Source organism: Somniosus microcephalus, unplaced genomic scaffold, assembly GCF_052327205.1.
Source record: "Somniosus microcephalus isolate GS21.2 unplaced genomic scaffold, FLI_Smic_1.0 unresolved_chr2, whole genome shotgun sequence".
NCBI classification, from domain to species: domain Eukaryota; kingdom Metazoa; phylum Chordata; class Chondrichthyes; order Squaliformes; family Somniosidae; genus Somniosus; species Somniosus microcephalus.
Genome location: NW_028225180.1, coordinates 79,181,574 through 79,195,034, shown reverse-complemented (window position 1 = coordinate 79,195,034; position 13,461 = coordinate 79,181,574). Strand labels below are relative to the sequence as shown.

The 13,461-nt window shown below is 53.2% G+C and overlaps 1 protein-coding gene across 2 annotated transcripts in view; it reads left to right on the top strand.

Moving 5' to 3' along the window:
• Positions 1–13,461, top strand: part of LOC147092857 (calpain-1 catalytic subunit-like) — a 105,812-nt gene that overhangs the window by 49,502 nt on the left and 42,849 nt on the right. For both annotated transcript variants that reach the window (XM_085976114.1, XM_085976113.1), the window contains 4 exons: positions 134–208; positions 1,513–1,673; positions 10,986–11,155; positions 12,086–12,097. In XM_085976114.1, coding sequence (XP_085832240.1) covers positions 134–208; positions 1,513–1,673; positions 10,986–11,155; positions 12,086–12,097 — 418 coding nt within the window. The remainder of the gene's footprint in view (positions 1–133; positions 209–1,512; positions 1,674–10,985; positions 11,156–12,085; positions 12,098–13,461) is intronic.

The window sequence follows — 13,461 nt, the reverse complement described above, 5'->3', positions numbered from 1 at the left end:
GAGGGGAACTTGGAGGTGATGGTGTTCCCGTGCGCCTGCTGCCCTTCTCCCACTGAGTCATGTTGACCGCTGCGACTAGTTTTGAACCAGTGACACTGCAGTAACCATGTGCTTGCCTCTTTTTGTTGTGCAGCTCAAATGAATGGAACCAGGTGGACTCTGCTCAGTGCAGCCAGATGCGAGTGAAGCTGGAAGACGGCGAGTTCTGGTGCGTGTCCTGTGTGAGGGAGGGGGATAATCCACGGGACCCTTTTCGAATTTCAGGCGATGTCAAGGAGGCGGCCCTTATTATTAATCATTCTTTCCGGTTTCGTCCCCGTCAATCCTGATGTCTGTGACTCTTCGTGAACCCAGATATTTGACCATGATAGTCAACACCCTATTGCTCCACACAAGCAGGAGCCCTGGCTGATTCTACTCATCTCGAACCCCAAGGGATATGGAGGCTAATTGTAATGCCTATCGTTAATCCACGGGTTAGATACAGAGTAAAGCTCCCTCTACACTGTCCCAAACACTCCCACGGCAGGTACAGCACGGGTTAGATACAGAGTAAAGCTCCCTCTACACTGTCCCATCAAACACTCCCAGGGCAGGTACAGCACGGGTTAGATACAGAGTAAAGCTCCCTCTACACTGTCCCATCAAACACTCCCGGGGCAGGTGCAGCACGGGTTAGATACAGGGAAGTGTGAAATTATCCACTTTGGTAGGAAAAATGGAAAAGCAGAATATTTTTTAAAATGTGAGACTAGTAAATGTGGGTATTCAAAGGGATTTGGGTGTCCTTGTACATGAAACACAGAGAGTTAGCATGCAGGTACAGCAAGCAATTAGGAAGGCAAATGGTATTGCAAGGAGGTTGGAGTATAAGAGTAAGTAAGTCTTGCTACAATTGTACAGGGCCTTGGTGAGACCACACCTGGAGTACTGTGCACAGTTTTGGTCTCCTTACCAAAGGAAGGATATACTTGCCTTGGAGGCGGTGCAACGAAGGTTCACTAGACTGATTCCTGGGATGAGAGGGCTGTCCTATGAGGAGAGATTGAGTAGATTGGGCCGATACTCTCTGGAGTTTAGAAGAATGAGAGGTGATCTCATTGAAACAGACAAGATTCTGAGGGGGATTGACAGGGTAGATGCTGAGAGGATGTTTCCCCCTGGCTGGAGAGTCTAGAACCAGGGGTCACAGTCTCAGGATAAGGGGTCAGCCATTGAGGACTGAGATGAGGAGGAATTTCTTCACTCAGAGGGTGGTGAATCTTTGGGATTCTCTACCCCAGAGGGCTGTGGAGGCTCAGTCGTTGAGTATATTCAAGGCTGAGATCGATAGATTTTTGGACTCTAGGGGAATCGAGGGATATGGGGATCGGGCGGGAAAGTGGAGATGAGGTCGAAGATCAGCCGTGATCTTATTGAATGGCGGAGCAGGCTCGAGGGGCCGAATGGTCGGCTCCTGCTCCTAATTCTCATGTTCCTATGTTAACCTTTTCCACACATTCTTCCTCCCAGGATGTCCTTCGCTGACTTCCTAAGAGAGTTTAACCGCTTGGAAATCTGTAACCTGACAGCAGACACGCTGAAATCGGATAAGATCCATAAATGGAGCACCGCGTTGTACGAGGGAGCCTGGAGACGGGGCAGCACTGCGGGAGGGTGCCGGAACTTTCCAGGTACGGCTCATTGATCAGGAATGGTTACAACACGGAAACAGGCCACTCGGCCCGAAGGATTCGTGCCAGCATTGACCCTCCCCCCCCCCCCCCCCCCTCCGAGCAAGCAGACCCGATCACGTTTACCCACCCTGTTCCCGGCTCCCTTCCTTCTCTTTTCCTTCACTCTCCGATCCAATCTCATCTTGAACGTTGACATTGTTTCGGCCTTGAGCGCTGCCCCGGAACTGAATTCCTCAGCATCACAACTGTGTGTGTGTGTGTGTGAAAAGGTTTCTCCTGCTCTCTGTTCCGAATCTCTTCCATTTAATCTTACATCAATGAGCAGTGATACCTGTGCGGCCGCACTGTAATGGGAAACGTCCCACCCAGACTGCTCAGTGGCGGGAATTTAAAGGGACCGCGCAGTAAAAGAAACAGGCCGCGTGGAACGGAGCGCAGCTCGCTGGGGACATTGTCTACGACCCCTCGTTCTAGACCCCTCAACGCCTAGAAACAGTCTGCTTCTGTCTGCCCTGTCCCACCCTTGCATCATTTTAAACAATTCTACCACATCCAGTGGTCCCTTTAAGCGGCCGCCCAGCGCTCCGGTGCTCCCGCTCACCTGCTTTGGAATGGAAAAACCGAGCAGGCGGGGAAATTCGAACGGGCCGCGCCGCCCATTAAAGGGGCAGCGCACCCAAAAAAGAATTAAAGGGAACATTGATCACATCGGCCCGTAATCCGCAGTGTTCGAAAGAAAACCACCAACTTTTCAATTCTTTCCATTTCTATCTCCTCATACCAGGCAGCTAAACAGTGAATCGGCGTGGTACCTGTTAGATCCGTGATTCTGAGAGTATGATGTTTTCAAATAACTACACGGATGCTGTAACTTAACAATCAACAGGTGTTTACTGGAGTAGGGTAGTCTCAAGACTGGGGGTACAGAGGCATGCTCAAGGCTTATATACAGGTGTGGTCACTGCCGGTACTACAGTATACAGGAGCTGTAAAAGTAGTTCTCTCTTAAAGGCACATACACTACAATTCCTCCCCTTTTAGATTAGCAGTACCCATAATATTCAAATAACAATTAACACTTTAACATGCACATTAAACAAAAATGGTCCATTTATAGATTCAGTCTTTGGGGCGGCTTCCTGATCCTTTCTGGATAGCGCCTTTCCTGAGGTTCTTGTTCTTGGTGCGGAGGCGATTCTGGCCCCTTTTCGTCGGTTAGTTCATCAGTTTCCACTGCTACTGGTTCTGAGGTAGATGCTACCGGTATGTCGGGTTCATCCCCAGGTACTCGAGACATGGGGTTGACTCGTTCCTGTGACGCTAAGATCTGATCGACGTGGCGTCTCACAATGTTCTCCCCGACATCCACTGTGTACATTAATGGCCCCTGCCTTGTGCATATCGTTCCGGGTTGCCATTTCTCTGTTCGGTAGTCACGGGCTAAGACTGGTTGTCCTACATTGAAGCTCCTTGTCGGCTTCTCATTGATGTGCTGGAATTGTTTATCCTCAACATTTCTTCGCACATTTGGTCTGAGCAAATCCAGACGAGATCTCAACCTTCGGTTAAAGAACATCATGGCCGGGGTCTGGTTGGTGACTGCATGTGTCGCATTTCTGTAGGCTAATAGGAAATTGTCCACCTTATGCTGTAGTGGAATTTCATCGTCGCACATGGCCTTTATCGCCTTTTTAAAGGTTTGTACGAACCTCTCAGCCAATCCATTTGTGGCTGGATGATACGGGGCGGATGTGTAATGCCTTACCCCATTCCTTCTCATAAATTTCCGAAACTCTTCGGACACAAACTGTGGTCCATTATCAGAGCAAATCTGCTCTGGCAAGCCGTTCCTGGCAAATATGGTCCGTAGGACTGCAATCGTTTCCTCTGTAGTGGTTGAGGACATTTTTATCACCTCAGGCCATTTCGAGTGAGCATCCACTGCTATTAAGAACATTGAGTCCATGAATAGACCAGCAAAATCAATATGCACCCGTTGCCATGGAGAGGAGGGCCACTCACATGGGTGTAGAGGGGCATGTGGTGGTGCATTTTGGACCTTCTGGCATCCTGAGCAGCTCTTGGTTAGGTCCTCGATTTGTTGATCGATCCCCGGCCACCACACATAAGCCCTAGCAAGGCTTTTCATTTTCACCCCTCCCAGATGACCTTCATGAAGCTCATTTAGCACTCTCTCCCTTAACTTGGGTGGAATCACCACTCGGGATCCACACATCATTGTCCCCTGGCATACTGACAGCTGTTCTCTTCTGGATGAGAATGCTGGCAACAGTGAGTCGCCATGTGTTGGCCATCCCCTCACCGTCAAATCATATACCCGAGACAGTGTCGGATCATTGCGGGTCTCCTTCTCTATATCCGTGTTAGTTACTGGCAATCGTTCAATTATTGACGAATAAAATATCTCGATAGGGTCCACTGCTGGTGCTTCCTCCACAGTAGGCAGTGGCAAGCGTGATAGCCCATCAGCGTTTCCATGCTGTTTCATGCCTTTGTATTCTATTTCATATTGGTTCACCCCTAGAAAAAGGGACCATCTTTGTAACCGTTGTGCAGTCATCACCGGAACGCCCTTCTTTGGATTAAAGATGGAGACAAGTGGTTGGTGGTCAGTCAGCAAGGTGAACTTCTGCCCATGCAGATAGTGGTTGAATTTTTTTACTCCCCATACTAGGCTGAGGGCCTCCCTGTCAATCTGGGCGTAGTTGCGCTCGGCTGAGGTTAGTGACCGAGACGCAAAGGCTACTGGCCTCTCCAACCCGTCTGGGAATTTGTGCGACAGCACCGCTCCAATACCATAGGGTGATGCATCACATGCCAAACGAATTGGTAGTGCTGGGTTGAAATGGGCCAACACCTCTTTTGATGTGATCAATTCTTTGCACTTCTGGAAAGCTCGTTTACGTTCGTCATTCCACTTCCATGGTACCCCTGTTTGCAGTAGGGTGTTCAGTGGGTGTAATACCGTAGACAAATTTGGCAAGAACTTATGGTAGTAGTTTACCAGCCCGAGGAACGACCTCAGTTGTGACACATTTTCCGGTGTTGGAGCCTTGACTACTGCCTCAATCTTTTCAGGGGACTTATGTAACCCCTCTTCATCGATAACGTGGCCACAATACGAGATCTGCTTCTGGAAAAACTCGCACTTGTGGCGATTAGCTCGGAGCCCATATTCCTTTAATCTAGTGAGCACCTTCTCCAGGTTGGCGAGGTGAGCACTGTCATTTTCGCCCGTGACCAGGATGTTGTCCAAATAACACTGGGTCCCTGGAATCCCTTGCAGGACTTGATCCATCGCCCTTTGCCAAATAGCCGGAGCCGATGCTACCCGAACATCAGCCGGTTGTATTGGTAGAGACCTTTATGAGTGTTGATCGTGAGGTATTGTTTCGAGGCTTCTTCTACCTCCATTTGCAAGTACGCCTGGGCTATATCAATTTTGGTGAAGTGTTTACCTCCAGATAGCGAGGCGAAAATATCCTCAATTCGTGGAAGCGGATATTGTACCATGTGAAGGACTGGGTTCACTGTTACCTTAAAATCCCCACAGATTGGTTCCCCAGGCGTATTACTCAACGACCTCTTCATTATAGGAACGATGGGTGTAGCCCACTCGCTCCAGTCTACTTCGGACAGTACTCCTGAACGTTCCACCCCTTCCAGCTCTGCTTCAACGGCTGGTCTGATCGCATAAGAACATAAGAAATAGGAGCAGGAGTAGGCCAATCGGCCCCTCGAGCCTGCTCCACCATTCAATAAGATCATGGCTGATCTGATCCTAACCTCAAATCTTCTATCACTCTCCATCCCACCCGAACCCATGTGATCTCCCGGGAGAGGCGAGAAACCAGATAAAAAACCCAATGGCCAATTTGGGAGAAAAAATCTGGGAAATTCCTCTCCGACCCATCTAGGCGATCGAAACTCTTCCAGGAGATCACTCTGTCCCTATATTTTCTACAGTACTTACCTTCTGTAAAGGCGATCTCCACCCCAGCCAGGAACAGGAATAAAACCATCTCCTGAAATCTAACACAGAATTAGAACACAAGAAGTAGGAGCAGAGCCAGGCTACATGGCCCTTGGGCCCACTCCACTACCCACAGGGCCATGACCATTCCGAACCTAGACTCATGTCCAATTTCCTGCCCGCTCCTGTTCTTATGTTCTTATGTTTCAGACAACCCAGCTCCTTGCTTCCGGAGTCTGTATCACTTTTCTGTTTGTCTGAACTACTGTCCATCACCTTATGTACCTTTTTGTACTTCTCCTGTGGAGATTTCTTGCTGTTGGTTTTCTTCCCTGACCTGCAGACTCTTGCTATGTGTCCTGCTTTTCCACACTGTCTGCACACTTGGTCCTTGAACCAACAATCCTTCTGGTCGTGTGTTGTTCTGCCGCAGCGATAACACTTCCCTGTTCCATATGACATTTCATTGGTGCCATATTCTTGTGGTCTCCGTTGTATCTCTGCAGCGCCCCTTGCGGCTGCTTCGTGTGATACTGCCATGCTGAAAGCCTTGTCCAGCATAAGATCCTTTTCTGATAGAAGCCGTTTCTGGGTTCCTTCACTTTGAAGCCCACACACAAACTTGTCCCTTAACGTATCTGCTAATCCCACTCCAAACTGGCAGTGTTTCGATAGCTTGCGCAGTTCCGTTAAGTACTCAGCATTACTTTCGTCTTTATGCTGGTTCCGTTTGTGGAACTTAAATCTTTCTGCTATCCGCAGTGGTGTGGGGTTTAAGTGGTCCTGTAGGATTTCTACTATGCTTCTGAAATTCTTATCCACAGGCTTCTCTGGGGTTATTAGGTTTCGCAGTAAGCCATAAGTTTTTGCACCCATGGAATTTAACAAAACCAGTGCTTTCCTAGCATCTGGCACTTCATTCGCCCTGCAGTACACCTCAATGTGTTCCACATATGTCGCCCAGTCTTCGACTTCATTGTCGAACGCAGAGATACTGCCACTCTTCAGCATCCCTGGGTGCGATTTAACTGTCAAAAATGGCGTCTCCCGCGCTCTCCCTTCTTCTCCGCTGGCACAAAATGGCGTCTCCCACAATTTCCTTTCTTCCCGCGCTCGCCCTTCTTCTCCGCTGCGGCTTCTAAAAATGGCGTCTCCCGAGCTCTCCCTTCTTCTCCGCGGCTCAATGGCGTCTCCCGCGCTCTCCCTTCTTCTCCCCACGGACGCTGTTCAGTCCTTGAGCCCTGGCTGTGCTCTGCGCCTTCTCCTGTGTGCCTTTCCCGTTTCCGCCGCTCGGTCCTGAACCCGGCTGCTGCCTTACCCTCTCTCTCTCTGTTTCTGTTTTTCCTCAACGCCGCTCGGTTTTCAACTCCCGGCTGCGCCCTGTGCGCTTCACCCTCTCTCTTACCCGTCGACGCTGCTCGGCTTTTTCTCTGCCGTCGGTCGGCTCCAGCCGCCGCTGTCCGGGAAGGGTCTGCGCTGTACCTGTTGTCAGTCTGTTGCTGGATCGTCGTGGCTGGGGAACCAAGCCCGGCTCTCAACAGCCTCCCCTGCGATGTTCACTCTCTGCCGGACGACTGGGCGGTTGCTCGTGGTCGACGCCCGTGCTTCTGGCCTCGACTTTCTTCCACCGCCCTCCCGGAGCGAATCCTTGAAGGGAAATGCAGAGTTGCAGGTAGATTCGAATCGACACTCGTCGCCACTGTTAGATCCGTGATTCTGAGAGTATGATGTTTTCAAATAACTACACGGATGCTGTAACTTAACAATCAACAGGTGTTTACTGGAGTAGGGTAGTCTCAAGACTGGGGGTACAGAGGCATGCTCAAGGCTTATATATAGGTGTGGTCACTGCCGGTACTACAGTATACAGGAGCTGTAAAAGTAGTTCTCTCTTAAAGGCACATACACTACAGTACCCGCTGTAAAAACCTACATTCTATACCTCACAATAAAAGTTACTCTTGAATCTGCTCCCACCGCCCTTTCCGGCAGCGCGTTCCAGATCACAACAACTCGCCGTGTAAAAATATTTCTCCTCATTTCCTCCCTGGATTTTTTGCCGATTATTTTCAATCTGAGCCCTCTGGTTACTGACCCTCCTGCCAGTGGAGACAGTTTCTCCCGATCTACTCTCATCCAAACCCCTAGGGCTCCATAAATACAAGATCGTCACTAATAAATCCAATGGGGAATTCAGGAGAAACTTCTTTGCCCAGAGAGTGGTGAGAATGTGGAACTCGCTACCACAGGGAGTGGTTGAGGCGAATAGTATAGATGCATTTAAGGGGAAGTTGGATAAACACACGAGGGAGGAAGGAATGGAAGGATATGATGATGGGGTGAGATGAAGAGGGGTGGGAGGAGGCTGGTGTGGAGCATAAACACCGGCACGGACCAGATGGGCCGAATGGCCTGTTTCTGTGCTGTCCATTCGATGTCAAAACCTAGAATTCCATTAGCTTTTTTTATGGCTTTGTCATAAGAACATAAGAAATAGGAGCAGGAGTCGGCCATTGGGCCCCCTTGAACCTGCTCCGCCAGTCAATAAGGTCATGGCTGATCTTCGAACTCAACTCCACTTTCCCACTCGATCCCTTCATTTCACTGGGAGTCCAAAAATCTATCAATCTCTGTCTTGAATATACTCAACGTCTGAGCCTCCACAGCCCTCTGCGGTAGAGAATTCCAAAGATTCACCACCCTCTGAGTGAAGAGATTTCTCCTCATCTCAGTCCTAACTGGCCGACCCCTTATCCTGAGACTGTGACCTCCCCAAGTACTTGTCAACTTGAGGTGCAGCCTTTAAATGTCCTGGGAACCTGTCCCCCCACCCCCTCAAATTCCCGCTGATCTTCCACAGCATCAAGCTTTACTGATTTCCCCCCTGCCTCCCTCCGTTCGTCGGGGGGAATAGTGAGTCCAATTGTGCGGCCACTCTCACCCTGTACTGTTACTGGAAGCAGTCAGCGCCCTTTTAATATATTTGGTTCTGTGCATTTACCGAGCAGACCAGCAGAGGGAGACGATGTCACTGTTTAAATTGCTTTATCAAGGGGGCTTCACTTAGCATCTCAAAACTCTTACTATTGAAAGAAAGACTTGCATTTCTGCAGCATTGCCTCAGGACGTCCCAAAGCGCTTTACAGCCAATGAAGTACTTTTTGAAGTGTGGTCACTGTTGTAATGTAGGAAACGCAGCAGTCAATTTGCGCACAGCAAGCTCCCGCAAACAGCAATGAGATGATGACCAGATAAACTGGGATAATTATTGGCCCAGGTCACTGGGGACACCTACCCCATCTCTTCTTCCAATAGCGTCCGTGGGATCTTTTACGTCCGCCTGAGAGGGCAGACGGGGCCTCGGTTTAACGACTCGTCCGAAAGATGGCACCTCGGACAGTGCGGCGCGCCCTCAGTACTGCCCCTCCGACAGTGCGGCGCTCCCTCAGTACAGTCCCTCCGACAGTGCAGCGCTCCCTCAGTACTGCCCCTCCGACAGTGCAGCACTCCCTCAGTACTGCCCCTCCGACAGTGCTGCGCTCCCTCTGTACTGCCCCTCCGACAGTGCGGCACTCCCTCAGTACTACCCCTCCGACAGTGCGGCGCTCCCTCAGTACTGCCCCTCCAACAGTGCAGCACGCCCTCAGTACTGCCCCCCGACAGTGCAGCACTCCCTCAGTACTGCCCCTCCGACAGTGCTGCGCTCCCTCTGTACTGCCTCTCCGACAGTGCGGCGCTCCCTCAGTACCGCCCCTCCGACAGTGCGGAGATCCCTCGGTACTGCCCCTCCGACAGTGCGGCGCTCCCTCAGTACTGCCCCTCCAACAGTGCAGCGCTCCCTCAGTACTGCCCCCCGACAGTGCAGCACTCCCTCAGTACTGCCCCTCCGACAGTGTTGCGCTCCCTCTGTACTGCCCCTCCGACAGTGCGGCACTCCCTCAGTACCGCCCCTCTGACAGTGCGGAGATCCCTCAGTACTGCCCCTCCGACAGTGCGGCGCTCCCTCAGTACTGCCCCTCCAACAGTGCAGCACTCCTTCAGTACTGCCCCTCCGACAATGCGGCACTCCCTCAGTACTGCCCCTCTGACAGTGCGGCACTCCCTCAGTACTGCCCCTCCGACAGTGCAGCACTCCCTCAGTATTGCCCCTCCGACAGTGCGGCGCTCCCTCAGTACCGCATCTCTGACAGTGAAACGTTTGGTTAATACTCTTTATTAAATCAAATCAATTATATAATAAAACACAACCACTTACTTACAGTGCATATGAGATCATTATTGATTGTAACTCACTTGCAAATTACTCTTCATAACGTTTCATCCTGATTGCTTACAACAGCCGCATCAGTGCTTGCTCAAATGTTCCTCAAGGATCTCCAGTATCGTTTATATGTTGAATTATTTCTTCCTCACGTAACGCCATTACGTCAACGCGTTTTGACCACGTCTGGTTAATCCCCCTTCAATGAGCCTGTGCAATCATTTCTGTTTACTCACTATTGAGTGGATCTGTTTTGCCCTTCCCCTTAACTCTCCCCAGTGCCGTCGCTACGCAAGCTTATTTATGCGAGATTACCCCCCGACACCTGTCGGCCGTGGCTCAGTGGGTTGCTCCCTCCCCTTTGAGTCGGAAGGCTGTAGGTTCGAGTCCCACTCCAGAGACTTGAGCACAAAAATCCAGGCTGACACTCCAGTGTCAGTGCTGAGGGAGCGCTGTACTGTCAGAGGGGCAGTACTGAGGGAGCGCCGCACTGTCAGAGGGGCAGTACTGAGGGAGCGCCGCACTGTCAGAGGGGCAGTACTGAGGGAGCGCCGCACTGTCGGAGGGGCGGTACTGAGGGAGCGCCGAACTGTCGGAGGGGCAGTACTGATAGAGCGCCGCACTGTTGGAGGGGCAGTACTGAGGGAGCGCCGCACTGTCGGAGGGGCAGTACTGAGGGAGCGCCGCACTGTCGGAGGGGCAGTACTGAGGGAGCGCCGCACTGTCAGAGGGGCAGTACTGAGGGAGCGCCGCACTGTCGGAGGGGCAGTACTGAGGGAGCGCCACACTGTCGGAGGGGCAGTACTGAGGGAGCGCCGCACTGTCGGAGGGCAGTCCTGAGGGAGCGCTGCACTGTCGGAGGGGCGGTACTGAGGGAGCGCCGCACTGTCGGAGGTGTCGTCTTTCGGGGTGGGGGGGGGGAATAAATGAAGAGGGAGTCTCACAGTCGCTGGGCTGTGGGCCGGGCTGCCCTGGGCTGTGGGTGGGGCTGGGCAATGGGGGGGGCCTGCAGGCACGGCTGTGCGTTGACTGACCGCTGCTGTCATTCCTCCAGCCACTTTCTGGATAAACCCGCAGTTCAAAGTTCACCTGAAAGAGGAGGATGACGAGCGGGAAGGGGTGGAGTCGGGCTGCAGCTTCCTGGTGGCACTGATGCAGAAGGACCGACGCAAGCTGCGGACCGCGGGGAAGGAAATGGAGACTATCGGCTTCGCCATCTACGAGGTAGGAAGGCCGCGGTCTCGGGGGGCGGCGGAGGGGGGGAGTGGTTTCCATGCCAACTGAGGGTTGTTTGTCTTGAAGGGCCGACTCTCGCCCTCTGCTACCCGGCCGAGCCTCGCTTTTTGTCATGTGCGGGTCGGCTATTCGACCACAGGAGGCCTCATGGCTCAGCCTGATCCCCTCCTCGCCTGACAGCGACACCCCGACTGATGTAAGAAAACTACTAAGCACTTGGTTTGAGTATAAAACAAGGCTTTAATCAACTGTTTCACAACCATGAGTTCTAGTTACATCACTAGTTCCTGGTTACAAAAACGTCCTGAGCAAGCTGGGCCCACGCCCGAGTATTTATACTTTCCTTGGACGGCGCCACCAGCTGGCCGCCCAGTGTTATCTCATGAGTCATTTCTACATGAATGGTAAGATTCATGACACCGACCTTTCCCTACTGGGTCATAAAGAGGAGCAGGGAACCCTGGCTGATTTTCGTTCTACTTCAAGATAGGTGCTGAGGCTAACTGGATTAGAATAGGTTGCGCTGACAGGGTGAGATGAAGTAGGGTGGGAGGAGGCGCAGACCAGATGGGCCGAATGGCCTGTTGCTGTAAATTCGATGTCGTTCTCTGGCTGAGGTCGGTTAACTTGGCACAGATTGAATTTGGGACCCCACTTGGTCTGTGAGACTTGGGACCCCACTGGGCAGCGCATTCACCCACAGAGCCATTGAGGGTGGGGGAGTTGTCTCAGGGAATGTTGTTGGGTACAGTTGGGGGAGGGAATGAGGGAATAAAATGGGGGCTGGGCGCACAGCAAGGCCCTGAACTGTACTGTGGCAATCGAAGTTCCCAGTCCTGTTTGAATTGTTGGTGGAGATATTATTAATCCATGTATTGATTTTCCTGTATTCTTAATTCTTTTTTTGTTTCTCTGCAGGTCCCGGATGAGGTAAGTCCGTCTGTGCAGTGGCTATGGATCTTGCCAAGAGCAGGTAAAGATCCTACAACATCTTTTATATGAGGGGGAACGATTAGAGTGCAGGGGAGGGGATAGAGCGGGTCCGGAGTGAGGAGGAGGGGATAGAGCGGGCAGGGAGTGAGGGGAAGGGGATAGAGCGGGCAGGGAGTGCGGGGGAGGGGATAGAGTGGGCAGGGAGTGAGGGGGAGGGGATAGAGTGGGCAGGGAGTGAGGGGGAGGGGATAGAGCGGGCGGGGAGTGAGGGGGAGGGGATAGAGCGGGCAGGGAGTGAGGGGGAGGGGATAGAGTGGGTCGGGAGTGAGGAGGAGGGGATAGAGCGGGAAGGGAGTGAGGGGGAGGGGATAGAGCGGGCAGGGAGTGCGGGGAAGGGGATAGAGTGGGCGGGGAGTGAGGAGGAGGGGATAGAGTGGGCGGGGAGTGCAGGGGCGGGGATAGAGCGGGCAGGGAGTGAGGGGAAGGGGATAGAGCGGGTCCGGAGTGAGGAGGAGGGGATAGAGTGGGCGGGGAGTGCAGGGGAGGGGATAGAGCGGGCAGGGTGTGAGGGGAAGGGGATAGAGCGGGCAGGGAGTGAGGGGGAGGGGATAGAGTGGGCAGGGAGTGCGGGGGAGGGGATAGAGCGGGCAGGGAGTGAGGGGGAGGGGATAGAGCGAGCAGGGAGTGAGGGGGAGGGGATAGAGCGGGCAGGGAGTGAGAGGGAGGGGATAGAGTGGGCAGGGAGTGAGGGGGAGGGGATAGAGCGGGCAGGGAGTGAGGGGGAGGGGATAGAGTGGGCAGGGAGTGAGGGGGAGGGGATAGAGCGGGCGGGGAGTGAGGGGGAGGGGATAGAGCGGGCAGGGAGTGAGGGGGAGGGGATAGAGCGGGCAGGGAGTGAGGGGGAGGGGATAGAGTGGGCAGGGAGTGAGGGGGAGGGGATAGAGCGGGCGGGGAGTGAGGGGGAGGGGATAGAGCGGGCAGGGAGTGAGGGGGAGGGGATAGAGCGGGTCTGGAGTAAGGAGGAGGGGATAGAGTGGGAAGGGAGTTAGGGGGAGGGGATAGAGCGGGCAGGGAGTGAGGGGAAGGGGATAGAGCGGGCGGGGAGTGAGGAGGAGGGGATAGAGTGGGCGGGGAGTGCAGGGGAGGGGATAGAGCGGGCAGGGAGTGAGGGGAAGGGGATAGAGCGGGTCCGGAGTGAGGAGGAGGGGATAGAGTGGGTGGGGAGTGCAGGGGAGTGGATAGAGCGGGCAGGGAGTGAGGGGAAGGGGATAGAGCGGGCAGGGAGTGAGGGGAAGGGGATAGAGCGGGCAGGGAGTGAGGGGGAAGGGATAGAGCGGGCAGGGAGTGAGGGGAAGGGGATA